This window comes from Trachinotus anak, unplaced genomic scaffold (assembly GCF_046630095.1).
Source record: "Trachinotus anak isolate AG129_WGS33_773 ecotype Australia unplaced genomic scaffold, CSIRO_AGI_Tana_v1 ptg000004l, whole genome shotgun sequence".
Taxonomy (NCBI): domain Eukaryota; kingdom Metazoa; phylum Chordata; class Actinopteri; order Carangiformes; family Carangidae; genus Trachinotus; species Trachinotus anak.
In genome coordinates this window covers 15,651,281-15,670,009 of record NW_027273855.1, presented here as the reverse complement: position 1 = coordinate 15,670,009, position 18,729 = coordinate 15,651,281, and the positions used below count along the sequence as shown (strand labels likewise).

General features: G+C 41.8%; 1 protein-coding gene across 1 annotated transcript in view; it reads right to left on the bottom strand.

The window, feature by feature from the left end:
• Positions 1-307: 307 nt before the first annotated feature.
• camkvl (CaM kinase-like vesicle-associated, like) overlaps positions 308-18,729 on the bottom strand; it is a 34,318-nt gene continuing 15,896 nt past the window's right edge. The window contains exons 2-11 of the mRNA XM_071476355.1: positions 9,809-9,915; positions 8,427-8,558; positions 8,133-8,207; positions 7,192-7,330; positions 6,011-6,131; positions 5,285-5,360; positions 4,965-5,101; positions 4,598-4,676; positions 4,404-4,491; positions 308-2,865 (exon numbers count right to left, since the gene is read on the bottom strand). Coding sequence (XP_071332456.1) covers positions 1,372-2,865; positions 4,404-4,491; positions 4,598-4,676; positions 4,965-5,101; positions 5,285-5,360; positions 6,011-6,131; positions 7,192-7,330; positions 8,133-8,207; positions 8,427-8,558; positions 9,809-9,903 — 2,436 coding nt within the window. The 5' untranslated portion in view covers positions 9,904-9,915 and the 3' untranslated portion in view covers positions 308-1,371. The remainder of the gene's footprint in view (positions 2,866-4,403; positions 4,492-4,597; positions 4,677-4,964; positions 5,102-5,284; positions 5,361-6,010; positions 6,132-7,191; positions 7,331-8,132; positions 8,208-8,426; positions 8,559-9,808; positions 9,916-18,729) is intronic.

Sequence of the window (18,729 nt, the reverse complement as noted above, 5' to 3'; positions counted from 1 at the left end):
AAATGCACGCTGCTATATGATTTAATCGCGTGCTGGCTGTTCATAACTATGACCATTATTTTCACCCCCGTGCCCTTTACAAGTATAGACTAATCCGAAGTTCACGCAAGACCAGATGGGACTTGTAGGCACGACGTAATATTAGAGTACCTCGTTTCAGCACCAGCACTGAAAAAGCATAGATAGTAAATCCGTGTATAGTTTTAAACTGTTATCATCTCAGGTGGAAAAACGTGACTTTTAAACTCTATCTTAATTTTTTACTTTTATTGAAAGACTTGCAAACAGATCACAGTTTACAAAGGGACAGAATAGTGGATGTTTAGACTTTATTGAGGAGAAAAGCACAGAATCTGGTATTACATAGATCAAAAAGCAGAATGAAATTCAGAAAGACTTTTTTTTTTTTTTTTTTTTTTTTACACAATATAAAGGAGCAAATATAGACAGTACTGTCCATTTAACAGTACCAAATAGATGTGTTGACAAAATAAACTTTTGGGGCAAGATTTTTGGAGAACTTTGGAAATAGAACAGGAAGTGTGAGTGTGTGTATGTTTGAGTGGGTGGTTGGGTGGGTGGGTGCCAGTGTGTATGTGTTATTGAAAAGCTTTTTTACAATATCTTGCATCTAGACATTTTCCCCAGCTCAGTGACAGTTTGAGATTAAGTACACTATTTGATAATCCAAATCTCAATCTCCAGCAGCCAATGGAAAATCTTAATCAGTTCAGTTTCACATACTTCTGTACAATTATGTGACTGCAAGCTCATGATTTTGCAGCCACACTAAACAAGGATTAGCTACATAAATAAAAAGGAATAAAATAATAATGGAATGGGATGAGCTGATTTGAAAAAAAGTAAATGTCCATTTGGATATGAGGAAGTTCACAACATGTGAATAGAGCAAGAACTAGGAACCCAGTTTCTTGTATGTATTTACAGTTTGTAGGGAATAATGCAAATCAAAACAGTTCCTCAGTTGAGAACTCTCACTGTTAGCTGAGAATTGTACCACACTGTTTTTACTTGTGTACATTTGTAATTTTGCACTTAGACTTCAGTAAGAGGTGGTTGTGTGGTGAGCATTCATGCATTCTGTGATCTTGGTCTTAGCAGCTGTATAAAGACAGATACAGTACTTTGCTCTCCTTTGACACAGGTTATTTGAATGCCATAGGGAGGTTTTTCTTAACCAGTCATCTCATTATGAACACACAGCCAAACCAAACAGGACGGTGTGGTTACTATTCTTCTGGGGAGCAAGTGGGATGATACTTCTGGGATGTGACAGAGTTATTAAACCCTCGAGTTTAAGATATAAATCCATTGCTCCAGGTATTGGGTACTGCATCATGCACACCTGCTTCATAGCCCCCTTCCCATCCCAGCTCTGGGTGACTGGCTGGAGCGAGCAGCATTCCTCTGTCCATCCCTATCTTCCTGCTCTCCCACAGCCTGGGGTGAGGCTTGTGAGGGTGGAGAGGGTGGGGGATAGGATGGGGGTGGGATAGTAAGACGAGGGAGGGACGGCAGCGCAGGTCTGGGAGAGGTGGGAAGAGGCGGAGGAGTGACCGAGGTCGCAGTTGAGGAGTGTTGTGAGGAGCGTGCGCGGGAGGTGGCAGGCGAGGCTTGTGTGCTCCGGGCACGTGGTTGTTCAGCAGGACAGTCACTGATTTGCTCTAGCAGCGAGGGCATGTCTCCCTCAATCTTCTCCAGTACGGCAGCCATTTGCTTTTCTATCTGCTCTATCACACTGTCCATTTGCCAGTCGCTCGTAGTGCTGCTCCCACCTCCTCGATGCTGTAGCCCAGTCCCATACAACCCTGTCCCTCCTCCACTGGTATACAGCGAGCTGTATGGACTCGCATAGCTCCCTGCCATCCCCATCCCAACAGTCCCAACGTCTGGGTTGTATGGTGTGGCATGACGGCCCAAACTAGCAGAGCTGCCTACTGTATAACAACCCTGTCCTGTAACAGGACCTGCCCTGGCTATGCTAATCTCAGCACTGTATCTGTCAGTTCTCCTGGCGTCCCTATCCCTACCCCCCACAGGGCTAGCGTCACCCCTTAACCTAACTCCTAGTCCTGTATCAACCCCAGCTCCAGACCCTATTGCTGGAGTGACTGGTGCTGCCACTGACCTTTCTGCCACTGCCTCAGGTACTTGTGTCTGACACCAGCTTCCATCAGTCTCATCCTTCTGCTGCTTCTGTGTGGCTGGTCTCTTCTCTGGGGAGGCTGTTGCATCAGGAGAGGCCGTGGGTGGAGGGCCATGGAGTGTTGCAGCCATTTTACGTTTGCTGCTGGGATCAGGGGAGGTGGATGTGCGGTTTTTGTCAAGATTAGTGCCTGGAGAAATGTCTGACAGCTTGGAGGGGTCAGGTGTCACCACAGGGGTCGGTTTGGATTCTGGAACAACTTTATTTTGACCCAAATTGGCAGCCAGTTTCCTGGTTCCATCTCCTGCTGCTTTCTTTACACCAACCTTATCAGGCTCCTCCTGTGTGAGTTTGGGGGCTGCATTTGATTGGCATAGAGGCTCCTGAACATCTGATGGGGAAGTTCCTACAGACGGGCCTATACCCATCCTCATCTCCTCTTGTTTTTCTCCTACCTTACTCCTCCCCTCATCCTGGTCCATACCTGGCGGTGTATTTTCAACAGTAACCTCTAAAGACACACTGCTTGACGTCACCCCTCCATCACTTGTCCCCTTGTCTCCCTCATCACTTGTACCCTGCGACACACCGCCTTCACCATCTCCTGCCACTTCACTGCCCTGAGCTTCGGCTGAACTGTCAATTAATGCCTCTGAATTCTTCAGTCGTTGCATGAAGGTGGTGACACGGATCGCTTTCTGCAAAACAGACAGAGGCAAGGAGAAGGATAGCAGGGGAAAAGAGAATTATAGATACTGTCTGTAACACCCATATTGGTTCGTTTCACTTAAAAAAAACAAAACCCTTGATACTATAGTTGGTTATGGTAAAGCATAAAAAATAAGCTTGAAAGACAAGCATTTGTCAAAAAGCCTGCCAACGCACCATGATTTAGCATCATCATACTGAGCGCTGAGATGTGCAGTAAGATTAGTGCCAGTTGTTTACTTCCAGGAGGCTATGACATATTGTACCCTGGTTTAAATCAATCTCAAGACTCACTCTCTCCGAGCAACTCCTTGACTTCTTGTTGATTGGAAAAAGTAGATAAACAGATAAGTGTGAATCTCCTAATCCTTCATTCTCGCACTCATCTGACTCCTTTCGATCCACAAACGGTGAAGGAGTAAGAAAGGAAAATGTGTGATCTTAAAAGTTGTTTCTAAACCAAGGAACGGATTCTCTGGAAGTGAAAAGCCAAAAATGTCACTGAATACAACATGGCTTGACTGAGCAGCTTGTGTATAGCTTCAAGTATGACTTGAATGTTACACTGAGGTACAGTAGGGACAATGAGCCAGGATTCATGTAAGAGGAATGACAGAGGGTTTTATAGTTCAAAACACTGCAGTTGGACAGTCCACAGTGGCCTATATCCCATATATCCTTTCCATTTCTCCCTCCTTATCTACACTAATATAAAAACTACACAAGTAATGAGCAAACCCTCTTCTCTGCTGTTAATCATTATCTTGTTTGTACCAATCTGGTTTCATAGACTAGTGCAGATGAGGAATAAGAAAGGAGCAGAGTGGGCCACTTTGAACTTCTGAGCCTAACCCAATGAAGAAAAGTGGGGCAGAGTGGATGGATCTCTTCTGGAAAAGGCAGAGTGACAGTGGGCAGGAACAGAGCTTATGAGAAGAGCTTCACCAGCCCAAACATGATCAATACATCTCAAACAGACTGAGGTTTAACTGTAAGTGTTTCCTGTTTCACCTAAAAAAAAACAACCTCTTTTCAGTTCAAGAGGATGTTCAGTCAGAAAGAAAGATGTTTTGTTATTTAATCATGCCAGACTAAATGTGAGTTTCTGCCCATGCTCTGTCCTTCCACTCTCCCTCACAATGAACTACAATACCTTCAACTCCTGGGAACACATGGGGAAAGAGAGAAGAAGGTTATAGGGGTTACTTATGGTGTTAATCCAGCACTACCATCTTGATTTCCTCCTTCTTTGTCTTCAGCATTCATGTCCCCCATGGCGATCACCATAGGGGCTATATCATGCAAATTCAAAACTTACATCTACAGAGCTGTATGCTGAACTGAAAGCACATTATTTGCATTAATCATTACAAATAAACCAATTATCCTCATGGATAATTGGTTTATTTGTTAAGGATCATTTTCACCATAGCCTTCATCTGGTTTCTCCTCCTTTCCCTCTGCTGCTTCCTCCTTATTATCACCAACTTCATTTACCACTAGAAAAAAAGCCACAATAAATTCATACCCGCCACTTGGCCTTCGCAAAGTTCTTCTCAAACTGGGCACACACACCATCCTTGAGGTTCTTCTCCGATGCCCCATTCCCTGCAATCCTGACACAGATGACAGACAGCATACAAGTGACTGTGAGTCCTGTAGATGTGTGCTACAGTGTTTGTGCTCTTGTGAATATGTTAATGTGTGTGCACACGTAGTCACCATTCATGCCAAAGCGCATCTTGAGCTGTGATTCTCAGCATCTGGTCCACCTCCATAAGTCGGCAGACAAGCTCCTTAGCTGAGAGAGAAAGGAAAATGATCCATTCAAAGGGTGTCACTTGTGATGAGAGTTTGGAAACATTATCAAGGGGTTGTCTTCAAAAAACACAGAGAAAGTGAGTGTTGATCGTCTGTAATAATGATGTTGATTAACCATTTGGTTGTGATGAGTCAGATATACAATGGTAATTTTGACCTACATTATGTACCTTCACATATCTTACTTATTGCTCATCCACAGACAGGCAAGCACTTATTAGAAAATTCATCTGGGTGTTTATTGCCATCATGTGGTGGTGCTATGTACCTGCAGGTGAAATGTCATCCCAGTAGGGGGAATCGAACTCAAAGTCCCCGGCCACGATGCGACAGAAGATGATGCGATTATGTAAATCTGTGTTCTCCTCCTCTGTCTCATCATAAAAAGGAGGGTTACCTGATAAGCTGCAAAAAAAGGAAAAATACACAAGGACATAGAGGAAGGGAAATAATTCTGAAACCTATAATATCTAATATCCTTTGTAAATCAAACAAAGCAATTATTCAGCTGCAAATTTTACATGCAGCTCAGTTTGTATTGTCCTGTGAGAGTAGTTATAGCTTTGGCAATTACTGAAGGAGACTCACAGTATGTACATAATGACACCCACAGCCCAGCAGTCCACGGGACGACCGTATCGGTGACGAGCCACCACTTCAGGGGCTGAGGGAGAGCAAAGAGAGGAGCAGATATAGAGCGAGCGTCAGAGGAAGACTTCTTCATATGGCTTGGGTTTTCATTTATAAACCATTGCACCACATTCATAATTCCTAATAGCTTCCCTTTTTTTTTTAAAGCTCTCTTTGTCATTCCTTTCGCGCCAGGGCCTCTGTTCCCTTTCCTTATTTATTTGTCTAATTACTCAGTTCAGCATTGTGAATAACTGTCCTGGCCTTTCACCAGAGAGAACCCTGCCAAAGCACAGCTCTGCACTCCAAGCTGCCCTCGCATAGATCTTAGTGAGACAGAGAAGAGTGAGACGGTACACAGGAGATGTGAGGAGATGAAAAGACCGAAGGAGCGGGGGCAAGAGGACCAGAGTTGGATCCTTTCAATTCTGTGTGTGTTTTCATGTGATTTATTTATTTATTTACTTATTTACTGTTAGAGTTCATTTCTGACAGACTAGCATCTTCAAAAGCACAAGAAAGTACAGAACTCAATAAGATAAAGTATGCCCCCAGGCCTATATTCACAACAGAAGGTAAAGCTAATGGAAGGATGTATAAGATGATGAGGGATGGAGGGAAAAGGGTTTTTTTTTTTTTACAAAACACAGAACCACAAAATGAGGTAAATAGAAAGTATCCTACCCAGGTACTCTGGTGTTCCACAAGGCTCTGTGATGGGTCCGTTCTCAAACCTGGAAAGGTAGAAATCTCGCAGAACTACTTTGTTGTGGTTGTTTTCTGTGTAGTACATCAGGTTTTCAAGCTAAACAAAATAAAGGAATAAATAAGTATTCTCATACAAATAAACACACGTAAATATTAGATAGTGGGTATTTTAATAGATAATCAGATCAGAATGAATTGTACTTCCTTCAGACTAACACTTTTCTACTGGTCAGTCATAGAGTCACTTGATACCTTTTCTATTTTTACGTTACAAGGTCTAACAAGGTGAGAAATTCTTTTGTCTCTCATGTTGCCGAATTAAATGCTTAGCGTGAATCAGATGATGATCAGTCAACCATGTAATATCGAAGGGTGATGTTGGTTGTGCTGCTTTAACCACCAAATAATCAGTTTGCCATATTTTATGCTCAAGTCACTGTGTTTCTCCCTAACTGTAAGAGACATTTTTTTCTTGATAAAATAAGATGATAACAAGCGACCAAAAGGTTCATATTTAAAAAGGAATGGATCTCCACATTCATCAATAGAGCAGTAACATTATAATGTGTGATGAAAGCATCATGGCCTCTCTTTATGATTTCATCTTTACTTCTGCACTCATCTGAATGTATCGTTTTCATACAGTCAGAAAGGATGCGCATGAGTCCAGACCATATAGACTGAAAGAAAATTCTTGCTTGTACCAGCAGGGGGAGTCTGGAGCCCAAGAGATGCTGTAATTCAACCCTAATGGGTTGATAATGAGGGCTAAAGATATGAATCTGTCTATGTGTGTGAATGTTCATAATGTGCGTGCGTGTGTGTATATCACTAGAGATTACATTAAGCCATAAAGACAGTGTTTACCCCCTCGCTAAAAATGTTATCAAATGTTGAGTCATTAACTTAGATGGCAGTGCAATGCTTTTATGTGCCTGTAGAGATTCTGTTGACTAAATACTGAAAATTGCTTTCAGGGGTGTGGTGGTTAAGAGCACCACTCATTCTATAAATCTGTTCGCTACATTTCCTCCTGTACTTCTATAGTATAAATCAGCAGTCTTCTTTAAGCTTTTCATTGTAAAGGCACTCACCACTCACATAGCCACTCTTGCCATAATGTAAGGAGAGGGTGAAGAGAGTGAGTGAGTGTGCACCTTCAGGTTCCTGTGAACTATGTTGAGGGAGTGTAAGTATGCCACAGCTTCGAGGACTTGTCTGATGACATTGGAAGCGTCTCTCTCTGTGTAATTCCCTTGGTCCAGAATCCAGTCGAATACGTCTCCTCCCGTGGCACTGCATGCAGTCAAACAAAAACACACACACAAGCAGCATCAGTTGGTGCGACTTTTAACCACATGTTGCACCACAATAATTTGCTTTACACTCTCAGTAACACAGTTATCCAAAGCCCAATGCTCTTGTTTTTTTGTCCATTAGTAAGGCAATCTGCTTCTACTGGCCTACAGCTATCACTGCTGAGCAATTAAAAATTAGAGCACTGGTCATTATTCGGAAAGACTTGCTTAACTTTGGAGATGCTTGTGATCATCCCGTATCGCCCTCAGCAGGAGGACTACTGCCTGGGCAAAAGTGTGAGCTACGAACAGACACATAAACAGACTGATGCACACACAGAAGAGCTGCAATCGCGTTGGATGCAGTCTGTCTCTCTGTTTTTCATTGATAGAAGGAAAATATTTTGTCCTCTCAGCTCAATCAACAGTATTGCTCTCAAATACAATTGCAAATGTTGAAAAATGCAATAGTCACTACGGATGTGGCGTATTGATCCCAAGCTCTCTGTGGAGACTCTCTTACAGCAAACCAGTGCTTCAGGAGCACTGAGTAATGTTGAGTGTTACTAAGAGCAAATATCTCATCAAATCTAACACCTTCCTCTGTTGCTGAGGGGAGAAACAGAGCACACAGTAATAAGAGGATAGACTCAGCCCCTACCCTCCAGCTATGGATTTGTGTGTGTGTGTTAAGGTACAGTACATGAAGGCAGATACACAATTAAGACACACTAAAATACACACTGACACAAATGATTACACAAGAAATATAAATAGTAAACAGTAAAAGAAAGACTCACAGTTCTTGGATGATGAAGTATTCTTTCCGGGTCTCAAATGTGTCTATCAGCTGAAGGATGTTTGGGTGGTTGACCCTGGAACAGCAAAACAAGGAGTCACAGACTTATAACCTTACAACACTGAGGTGTCTCACACACAGTTGAAAGGCGCTAACCATTCGCTGGCATTTGAATAGTCTGCAAACAAGATTGCGTGGGCATAAATCATATAACAAAACATTCTCATTCTCCTTCCTCTCTGCCTTCATCCATCGTTCAATCATTCATCCATCTGTCCTCAGACTGACTACGTACAATTTCAAGATCATGATTTCGTTCTTGGCAGCCTTGCGGACTTTCCTGCCGTCTTTCTTGAGGAATTTCTTGCAGACAAACACCTTGTCTGTCTGTCTGTCCTTCGCCAGGCACAGCTCGCAGAACTCCTTCCTACGCAAGAAGAAAAAACAAATAGAGAAAGGACAGACAGACTGAGAAAGGCAGAAAGGAGCAAAGATGCTGCTACATGTTGGAGTGAGAGCACATAAAAATGTCTTTAGCTGTTTCTGATCACATTTGAGAATATGGACCAAGAGAGACAGCATAATATTCAAATTAGGGACACAAAGTAAACAGACTGTGTGGTGAAATAAAGAGAAAGAATTTGACCGAGTGGAGAGTCATTGGGAAGAATAAAAGGATCGTAAATAACAAATCTGAAATGAGTCTATTGCTTTCTCAGCTGGGCGTCGTCTGGTTTTGAGCCTTAGGGGCATACAGTGCTTCACCCAAATGGATTTTGAGGAGCTGTCTGACTCAAAATTAAAATACAATGGTCAAAAAAAGTCCACATTAACTCTTTCATGTCCAGAAAAAAACAAAAAATACAATGGCATCCTTTCTCTCAATTCTTTTAATACTTGTCACTCTAATAATGAAGTAATGGTCATCTTAAATTGTACATTTGTTTGATTTCACGTTAAAGCACACACGGAACAGAAAAAAACAACAAACGAAAAGCAATAAACACACATTTGCCTTCCATGTTTTCATAAAATTATTAAGAACACATATACAGCAAATGTGTGCTCTTAACTCTGCGTTTGTGTGTTACATAAAAGATGAGCAGAAATCTCTGCGGACAGATGCTGATGTTGCCATATGGCCTCTTACACTGATTGGTATGTGTGTGTGTGTGTGTGTGTGTGTGTGTGTGTGTGTATGTGTGTGTGTATGTGTATTGCCTTCAGTGTGTCAAGGAGAGGTGTTGAGGGGGAAAAAAATGTTCAGTATTTGGCCAGTCAAGCATCAGAATGATTTTCACAGCTCTTTGAAAATATGCCCAAAAGATTTTTTTTTTCTTTTGATAGAATATTTAAACTGAATAAATGATAGACTTCCAACAGTGTGTTTCATGATCCAACAAAAATATACAAACAATTGTCGGCTAAAATTTGAAAAATGTGTCTCTTAAGTCTGTTAAACACTACACTCATGCCATTACCTTCTGCTATTCTTTCATTGGCTGTGTTTGATATGCCAAATCAAATCTGCAGTGAAAATGGATCCAATTCAATTTGTAATAATTCATGAAGAGAATAAAACCATTTTTGAATACTGGAATGTGCCCATGAATTCTGCATGGGCAGGGGAAGAAAACAGGCACCAGAAATACATGCATAAAGCTTTATGGTACTTACGCTCGGAGGACCTGTCCAATCTCATATTTGTCCGTGACATCAGACATGCTGTCGTAAGTCCGCCCATCTCGCAGGGCAAGGCATCCAAATGGCATGACGTCATTCACCTACCAAATGAAGACAAAGACATTTCAATCATTGCACTACAAAGGGTGGAAGTGAGGCATTTATTATTTTGATGACACCTTTAGGTAAGAGACAAAAGGATTGCAGAGAAGCATGGACAGGCATGTTAAAGAGGAAAAGAGGTTCTGATGAAACATTATGAAAGCCTCCAGTGGTTGAAGTCAAAAACACCAAGGGAGTGTAGTTACTCTACAGTGCATTGGAGAACCACAGTTACAGCCAAGTCAGTTTCTGAACGAATCTGGATACGAACGCTTCTGGCAGTCTGATTCCGTGCCAGTCTTGTCAACAGATACTAAGCTACCCACTAAGCTTCTCTTTACTCTTCTAAAGTCTGCAAAATCTGTGCAACGTCTGTCAAGTTCAAGTTAAACTTTATTTATAAAGGGCAGTGTCCCTATGTCCCTAAAGCAGCTGGCATCTTCTGACAGTACTGGGCTTTAATGACAGGAAAATTGTTTTTCTTTTTTTATTTGTAGTCTGCGTGTGTGTATTAGTTTGGATTTGTCTTCTGACCTTGATCAGTAGTTCATGACCTTTTACACTTGCTCACTCAGAATGACTTTTAATTTCTCGTCTCACTTCATAGAAACTCACTCTTAGCATTACACCCGTCTCACAAGAAGAAACAACACCCGTCCCAGTGATTATGTACAGCATATACACACTACCAGTCAAAAGTTTTTGAACACCTGCATTTTTCCAAGTTTCAGTGAAATTTCAGCAGTCCAAGTCCAGCGAACAACCTTAAATTGTACCAAAGTAAGCAGTAAACTGCACAAGGTAAAAAAACAAGTTTACTGGAACTGGAACTGGAACTGGAACTGGAAAATTTCAGGGATTAAGAAATCAGCAAACTGACAGCTTTCCTGCACCAATGGAAGTGCACGAGTCCTTGAAAGTTAATGCAAACAACTCCTACAGGTACCCAGCTTTTGTCAATAACTTACAAACTCTCTGTACAAAGGCACTGCTGGAACACATTGTGTTACTACACCCTTTGATGCATTATTAGGACAATACTGTACTGCAGGAAGTAGGGCCTCTACTGCTATCAGAGTGGTGAGAGAGAGAAAGGCAAGTAACGAAGGAAGACAGACTGGTTGGTCAGGGGTTCATTCTTCAGCAGGATAATGAAACATTAGAGGAAAAGAAGAGGACAGTGGTCCCACATGATGGAAGACAGCACAGTCTGCAGACTTCAACCCCATGGAGCATTGGGATGAACTGAACAGAAGGTGAAAACAAAGCAAACTACAAGTGCAACACATTTGTGATACAACAGTATTTGATTTCCATTGTAGAAAGAATGTCACAAGCACGTCCGGCTGCTGGATTAGTCAAACATTTAGATTAAATTTAGAAGAAGGTTCCATGATTCCTTTTTTTTTTAAATCTCAAATTATTCATTTGTTCAATGCTTTAATTTCAGAGAAACCGAGACATTGATTTAGTTAAATTTAAATAAAAGCTGGAAGAATGGAGGTGGTCCTAAACTTTTGACCGGTCGTATATAAATATATGTTTCACCATCAGATTCTTCTCATCATATCCATCCTAAAATAGCTTGTGACCCCACAGAAGGTCCCAAACGCCCAGGTAGAAAATCAAGGATCTAGATAGTGAATCAGCAATCGATATACCATCTCACCACAGACCTCAGGCAATCCTCACCCACATCCTTTACAAACTCCATCTACTGTAGGAGACAGATTCCCTGGAAGCTTCAGCCATCCATCCTCAAGGTCCCTCTCCTCCTCTTAACTACCCAACCTAACCCATTCCTGTGAGATAATTCATTTCTATTATTTCTCTTGACTTTCCCTTGGTGGAGATTTTGACCTACAGTTTATCGTCTGTCCCTGTCGGGCTTGGGACAAGACAAGACAAATCCATGGAAGTGAATACGTCAGGAAAGATGTGATAGGAGGGAATGGGGCATTTCATAGGGAGCTTTGATTAATGTGAGCGATTCTAGAGGCAGCTCGTAATGGTGTGGAGATGACTTCAGGGTTGTGTTGTGTGTCTAAGTCAGAGAAAGAGACAGAGAAAGAAAGGAATTATGATATGAGGATTTAGAAGAGAAAGACAATAGAAATCCTGGAGGTAATGAAATTCTGCTGGTGCTAATTTAGGATTAAGGAATGAATATCAGGGATGTAAAATCCTCACTCTCTCTCTCTGAGTGTGTGAGTGTGTAGCATCACCATTGTAGATGATAGGGCCAGAGGTGCTTCAGATCTATGGTGGAGGTGGGGCTGGAGAGTACTGTGTAATCCCAGTGCTGGCCCTAATCTTTAATCTGTACCCCTAATCCAAAGCGCTGGGATATACTGTGTGTGTATGTGCTGGCGTGTGTGAGTGTGTGTGTCTGAGCAAGTGCAAAGGTTGATGCGGATATGTCACATGTGCAGATATGAGTCTGAGCAGACGGGTGCATGTCTGTGTGTGTACATGCGTGTCCATATGCGCATCCCTGTGTGAGTGTAATGCCACAGTGAGACCGAGGGGAATTTAGTGGTGGATTGAAAAGGCCTAGTTTTGCCAGAAGATTATGTAAACACAACAATATTCCCATGACGAAGGTCCAGGACAGTGAAGATGATGGCTGGCTTGATGTGAATGGAGCGCATCCCTCTTGTGGGAACAAAGTGTCCCCCACTGAAATACAGTTACAACTAAGTATCAAATGTCATAAGGATCAGGTTGCCAATAACTTTTTGAGATACTAACTTTTGAGCACAGTTTTTTCAGCTGCTCTAAAACCATAACGTCCCAAATCTCCACTGCGGATGTTTCAATACAATCTGCAGCTGATTTTCAAAACATCAGCAGTGACCTGGGAACAATGTTGGGGATTTGCTGAAGCAACTGAGCACTATTATGAAATCAGTGAATGTATCTTTCAGGCTTTTACACCACCATTATTTTTTTCCCCCTCCTGTTTCTCTATAGTCAGTATGAATTTAACCGAAGCTGAAAGTTAAAGTGATGCGCTTCCTTTTTTGTTGTCAAATATCAAATCCCTGAAGGCTTGAAAGGTTCCTCGCTCCTTAAAAAAATAGCGGCTTGCTGCCTGTGTTTTCAGACAGCTGGTTTCTTGGCGCAAATCACTACATGGTCTGTCTGTTTGTCCTTCTTTTTATTCTCTCTTTGTGCCACCAGTTTCTCAGGCTAAAGACTCAGATGCTGTAAAACACCACACCTGCAGAACACTGAGTCAGGACAAACCTTGAAATTGATGGAAAGTAGGTGGAGATATGAGAGGATACGAGAAGAAAGGAGATGAGAAAGGAGGAGTGGGAAAGATGGAAGATGAGGAAAGAGGCGAGAAACGAGGGGAACAGAGAGGCAAAGAGAAAGGTACTCAGTGACTAAGTGAAAAGGTGGATAGAGAAAATAGCGTACATGGGAACAGAACAAAGTGTTAAACACAGAACTGCAGAGGCAACCTCACACCTTCACAAATATGGGCGTGTGAATGTTTGCACAGGTGAACATGTGTGTGTGTGTGTGTGTGTGTGTGTGTGTGTGTGTGTGTGTGTGTGCGCGGGTGCATATGTGTACGTGTTAGCAGACAGTGTGTGATAATGTGCCTTGTGACTCATATCTATCGGGGTATGAAGGGCTGTCCCCAAAGTCAGAAATTCACAACAGGCATCCTCCTGAATACTCGCTCGATTGGTGCAGGTAGCGCAGCATCAGAGATAAAATGAAGCATTGAAGTACAATGCAACATTTCAGTCACCCTCAGTGACACCGCCACTCATCTCTCAGCAGCAGGTGCTACTTTGAATCAATGAAACTGGGTGCTGTCTGTTTTCTTTATCAGTTTTAAACATTTCTGCAGTCATGCATTTTTCTCCCCGTTTTTCATCAGCATTTTAAAGCTCCAATCTGCAGCTTTCAACATGTTCATGCCATGCAAAGATGATAGAGCATCCAGTCTCATGTTTGTTTTGCTTTGAATATGTGAATATATTAGAGAGTACAGAGAGTGCCTCCAAACAGTAAATGTGCCATTTTTAGTGTTTACTCGTATTTACTTTTTCAGGATGAACCAACAGAGTTGCATCATTGCATTTGCAAGGAGGTACGCAGGGCTCTTACCATACTGTGCAGAAACATTAATGATATATTTGAAAAAATGTTTATGCCACTCTGTTTAAATCTGGGATCAATCTGGGAATGTGCTACATGTGAACTGTGTCATTCCACTGAGCTTAAAGGGAGTGAGCGATGATTCAGTCAAGCAGAGTGTGCAGGTACCTTTTTTTGTGACTGTAGGCTATGACACTTGTCCCTCACCCGCTCATGCTCACACACACACATTAAGTAGCGGGTCTGGATGCTCAAAAATCTAAATCTGCTTATGATGCTATTGAGCATCAAAAATGGTCCACACTGACACAATTATACAGATCTTGATTCATTTGTTTGACTTAAGCAGTTTAAGTAAAAATCTGTGTACATCCCTTTGAATAAGGATGGAAAATGCTGTCATGCAATAATACAAAAAAAAAAGGAATTATTGACAACAGTATGCTTTGTTGTAGATGTTGCTTATGCCTTTGAAATACACACCCATTAGCACACGCATGCACGCACACACTCAGGTGTGAAGGTACACCAAGCTATCTGAGACATCACACTCTATCTACAGCACCTTAAATCAAATTGCTTGCACATGTCTCTGTGTCTGAATGTGTCTGTGTGCTTGTTCACAAGTGTTGTGTTCAGTCTGCAGCAAGGCTCAAAAATGAATCGCATGGAATAGAATATCCTTTCATCAACTCAGAGGGGAAGTGTTTCAGAGGTTCTCAGCGTCAAGGTTATTCTAAGAAAATCTGCTATTTACTGGCACTCATCTCCTTAGCCATCCCTTCCTATTAAGCCCATCATGCTCAGTCCAATTCAGGGGAAAAAAAGGAAAGAAAACCTTCCTCAATTTGCAGCTCATCTTTAAACCTAACACAATGACACACTAAAGGAAAGCAGTCTATTACAGTGGGGCTATGTTCTGTGTGACAATCTGCTGCGACTATAGCGCAGCTTTTGATGTGCCTCCATTACAGAAAAGAATGATTGTAAATGTATGTTATGTAAATATTTCAGATTCTTCCAATGTTGTCAGTCAAGTGGTTAGGCGTGTGGCCGTGTCCTTGCCACTGTCAAACAGATGCAGCACAGCGATGGTTGTAAATCAACGACGCCGCCATTATCAGCATCAGCACGGTACAAATCCTGATATCTGCACAATGTGATAAAGTGATGCCGCATCTGCTTTGTTAAGAGGTGACACTAGATCCACGCCATGATAAGATAAACAACAGCATGATGCATGAGCAAGATGTGTGTGAGTGTGTGTGTTCATAAAATATATTAATAAGTATGTCAGTGCTCGCCTCAAGAGAAGAGTGGGAGCAGCAGAGGGTCTGTGGCTGACCTCTGGTTATTTCTGCCTGTGTGAACAAGAGATGACAGGCCTCGCATGTCAGACTCCATGTGAGCACTAACCACCTGAGTTACACACACACACACACACACACACACACACACACACACACACACACACACACACACACACACACACACTTGTACTTCTATCTTTGTGAGGACACTCATTGACATAATGCATTGCCTAGCCCCTTACCCTAACCTTAACCATCACAACTGAGTGCCTGACCCTAACCCTGACCCTAACCTTAACCTAAACCTAATTCTAACCATAACTCTAAAACCAAGTCTTAACCCTCAAAATGTGATTTGAAGGTGTCTCAAAAAGTGAGGGCCGGCCAAAATGTCCTCACTCTGTTAGTAAAATACTTTTTTTGGTCCTTATTATGTAGCAAGTACAAGTACACACACACACACACAGCCTTCACAAAGAGCATGCACATATAGTACATCCAAGCACATACATTATACAACATTATACATCATTCATTGCACTTCACCATACAACTGTCCTTACGTGACAGAGGGGTACACTGAACATCTCTGTCCCTCATTAGTGTTTGACATGTCACTCTGCCTATACCATCTCAGCATGGACACAGGTGTGTGACTCTGCAAGAATAACATATTTATTCCTTCAACCAGACATTGGGATCATTTCTCTTTCCCCTGCGTCTCTTGCTTTCTCTCTTTCGTCTTTCCTTCTTGCTCCTCTACTTTCCCCTACCACTGAGCGGCTTTAATATCTTCCTTTTCGCCCTTACCCATCCCTGTTTTAGCAGAGCTCTTGTCCGGAAAGGTTTAATCATGGCAATTCCTCACTGAGGTAGGAGAGGAAAAACATCAGAGGTTACAACTGATGTTGTAACACCCACTGTTACACTAATGGTAATATAGGGAGGAAGAGTGCGGACACGTTTGCCATTCCTGCACTTTACTGCACTACAACCTTAGTGTGTGTGTGTGTGTGTGTGTGTGTGTGTGTGTGTGTGTGTGTGTGTATGAACAAGTAAATTAAATAAATACATTTAAGAGACACACATGTACACACACATCTGCTATGCCCCAAAAGCCCTCATAGATGTAATTGAGCCTATTATGTTTACCACCTTTAATAGGATTGGCATGATTACCCCATATTTGCTCTCACCTTGATCATCATTTGTGTGTTTCTTGTGTGCGAATCAACATGTGTCTGTGTCTTCATCTGTGTGTAACGAGACATGACAGTTGCAGCCGGTTCCTCATTGATCGGTCGAGACTTATTTTAAAACACAGAAAGAAAAAAAAAAAAAAACAATTGTCAGAATTGACTTTTAACACAGCATCTGTAGAGCTTGGGGTTTCAAATTCTTCAGAAGAAGTTTAAATAGATTCACAGCCTTATGTAAGAATTGCACTGGGTGTAATTAGAAAATAATAACACAATGAATATTCGAGACACAGCTGAAAGCACTTTCATTAATATCATTTTGGCCTGCAAAACTTATTTCCAGTAAGAATATAATAGCATTAAGTAGGAATTAGTCCTCTTATTCCTACTGAGCTCATTGCCTGAGTTGATGAGTGTGTGTTGGATACTGAGCAGAGCACGCAGCAGCCTGAGGTTGGTCCCAGGCCTTATCAAGATGCTTTGACGTGAAAGTGGGACAAATATAAGAGTTGTGAGGACATGACGGTGTACACAGGAGAGGAGAACTGAGGGGGATGAAGAGGAGAAACACATGAAGGGCTAATTATCAGTATTACTGTGCTTGTTAAAATTAAGTGTACTACAGGGTACAAGAGTGAGAAAGAGGGTGAATGGATTATCACTCTAAATACAGACAATGATGCACAAATCTTACAGCGTTAAGAGTTACACATGTGTGGATACCATAACATATTATGGGTAGTGTATGTGTGCTGCATCGATACCCATTACATTTGCTTCTTGAGTTCCCAGTATGGGGTCTTCTTCAAGCTTGTTATAAACACTAATTCCCTTATTGCTCACAGAGCGGCTCTCATCTAAGGTCTGTGTGTATGTGTGTGTGTGTGTGTGTGTGTGTGTGTTTGTGTGGGTAAGGGAAAGAGACAGTGTGTGTGAGAGAGAGAGAGAGAGATAGTGACTGCAAGGCATACACAAGGCCAGAAACAGGCTTAATAAGGAAACGCTCTAATGAAAATTCATCACATCTGCCCAGAGAGAGCACCCATTTTCAAATGCAGATACATATAAAAATCCACTAAATTCCTGTAGTTACACACTCACACACACACACATACCCACACACTAACACACAGCACATGAATATGCACTATTGCCTTCTGAATGATAGGATTCATCTGTTTCTAAACCTTACACAACTCTGTCTATCCTCTGTCTCCTGTCCCCTTAGTAGTTCTGTGCAGGCTTTGCACAGTAAGTGCGTCCTCAGGGAGAGGGGCCATGAGTATCTTTTTTTTTTTTTTTTTTATGACAAAAGAGTCTGAGTGTATGTGTATGTGCATGTGTGTCTGTACGTATAATGATGCAATATCTGGTAGGCTTGCTCTTTCCGACACCAGAAAAGCCTGAGGCAAGACCTGCAGGCGTGCACACAAACACACACACATACACACACACAAACACTGCATCTACAGAATACACAGACTGAATGGTGGATAGTGTGTGCTTTTTGTGAGTGTGTGTGTGCATGGAAATCACTTTTAGACTAAATCTGAGACTGTGAGGATGAGCTGGATACATACTCCGACGTGCAAAATCACACAGGCTGAGACAGGAGCGAACACCTCCTCTCCAAATTGGATGGAAAATCAAAATAGAAAACAGACCAGGGATAGGCAGAGTGATAGGGAAGTGAGCAGAGGATCATGAGCGAGGAGAAAAGCAAGACAATCACAAATACGTTACACAAGTCTATTGCATAGAGGATGTGTATTCACACATTTAGAGTATTTCCTCTCTCATGAGAGACAGACTGTAAATGAATGAAAGCATGAGTCTGCTCTGTCTCCTTTCAATCACTCCACCATTTAGAGAGATAGAAGTTTTTTTATCTATCTATCTATCTATCTATCTATCTATCTATCTATCTATCTATCTATCTATCTATCTATCTATCTATCTATCTATCTATCTATCTATCTATCTATCTATCTATCTATCCGTGTTGCACTACCAATCTCCTGTTTACTTATCCCGTAATGGTTTGTGCATACCATTAGGATCAGAGTTCAGATGAGCAAACTGAAGACTGGAGGCAACTATTAAAATAAAAATGGGTATGACTCCTATACAAAAATAGTTACAAAACTGAGCACACAATACTGTAAGGCTGTTTTACACTAATGGT